Raw genomic sequence first — 397 nt, forward strand, 5'->3', positions numbered from 1 at the left:
GCGTGCTGGGCCAGGAGCTGCAGAGGCTGCTGGACATCCACTGGCTGGGGCCCATTGCCCACCCCGCTGAGGAGGTGGGTGCACAGGGACCGGGGCGGGGCATAGCCCACCGGGTGGCCCCAGGGGGACTGTAGCACCCCACTCAGCCTGGCTTCTCACAGGAAAGCGCCGGCAGTGCCAACAAGGGCAGCTTCAAGCTTCGCCTCAACATCCCCAAGCCCAGGAAGGACAAGGACAAGGTGCAAAAGCAGAAGACCAACAGTGTGCTCCCAGGTAAAGTGGGCAGCACGCCAGGGCAGGAGACAGGCACAGCCCACACTGTTAGGGACCGCCACCCGCTGACCTATCCATTGGCCTCCTCTCCTGGGCATGCTGTGGAGGGACCCTCTGGGAGGGG

The 397-nt window shown here is 65.2% G+C and overlaps 1 protein-coding gene across 1 annotated transcript in view; it reads left to right on the plus strand.

Moving 5' to 3' along the window:
- LOC104082201 (diacylglycerol kinase delta-like) overlaps window positions 1–397 on the plus strand; it is a gene marked incomplete at its 5' end in the record, with an annotated part of 5376 nt that overhangs the window by 3906 nt on the left and 1073 nt on the right. Inside the window, 2 exons of the mRNA XM_009585223.1 lie at window positions 1–74; window positions 162–273. Of these exons, the coding sequence (XP_009583518.1) occupies window positions 1–74; window positions 162–273 (186 nt within the window). The remainder of the gene's footprint in view (window positions 75–161; window positions 274–397) is intronic.

This window comes from Fulmarus glacialis, unplaced genomic scaffold, assembly GCF_000690835.1.
Source record: "Fulmarus glacialis isolate BGI_N327 unplaced genomic scaffold, ASM69083v1 scaffold33439, whole genome shotgun sequence".
In the NCBI taxonomy this organism is placed as follows: Eukaryota; Metazoa; Chordata; class Aves; order Procellariiformes; family Procellariidae; genus Fulmarus; species Fulmarus glacialis.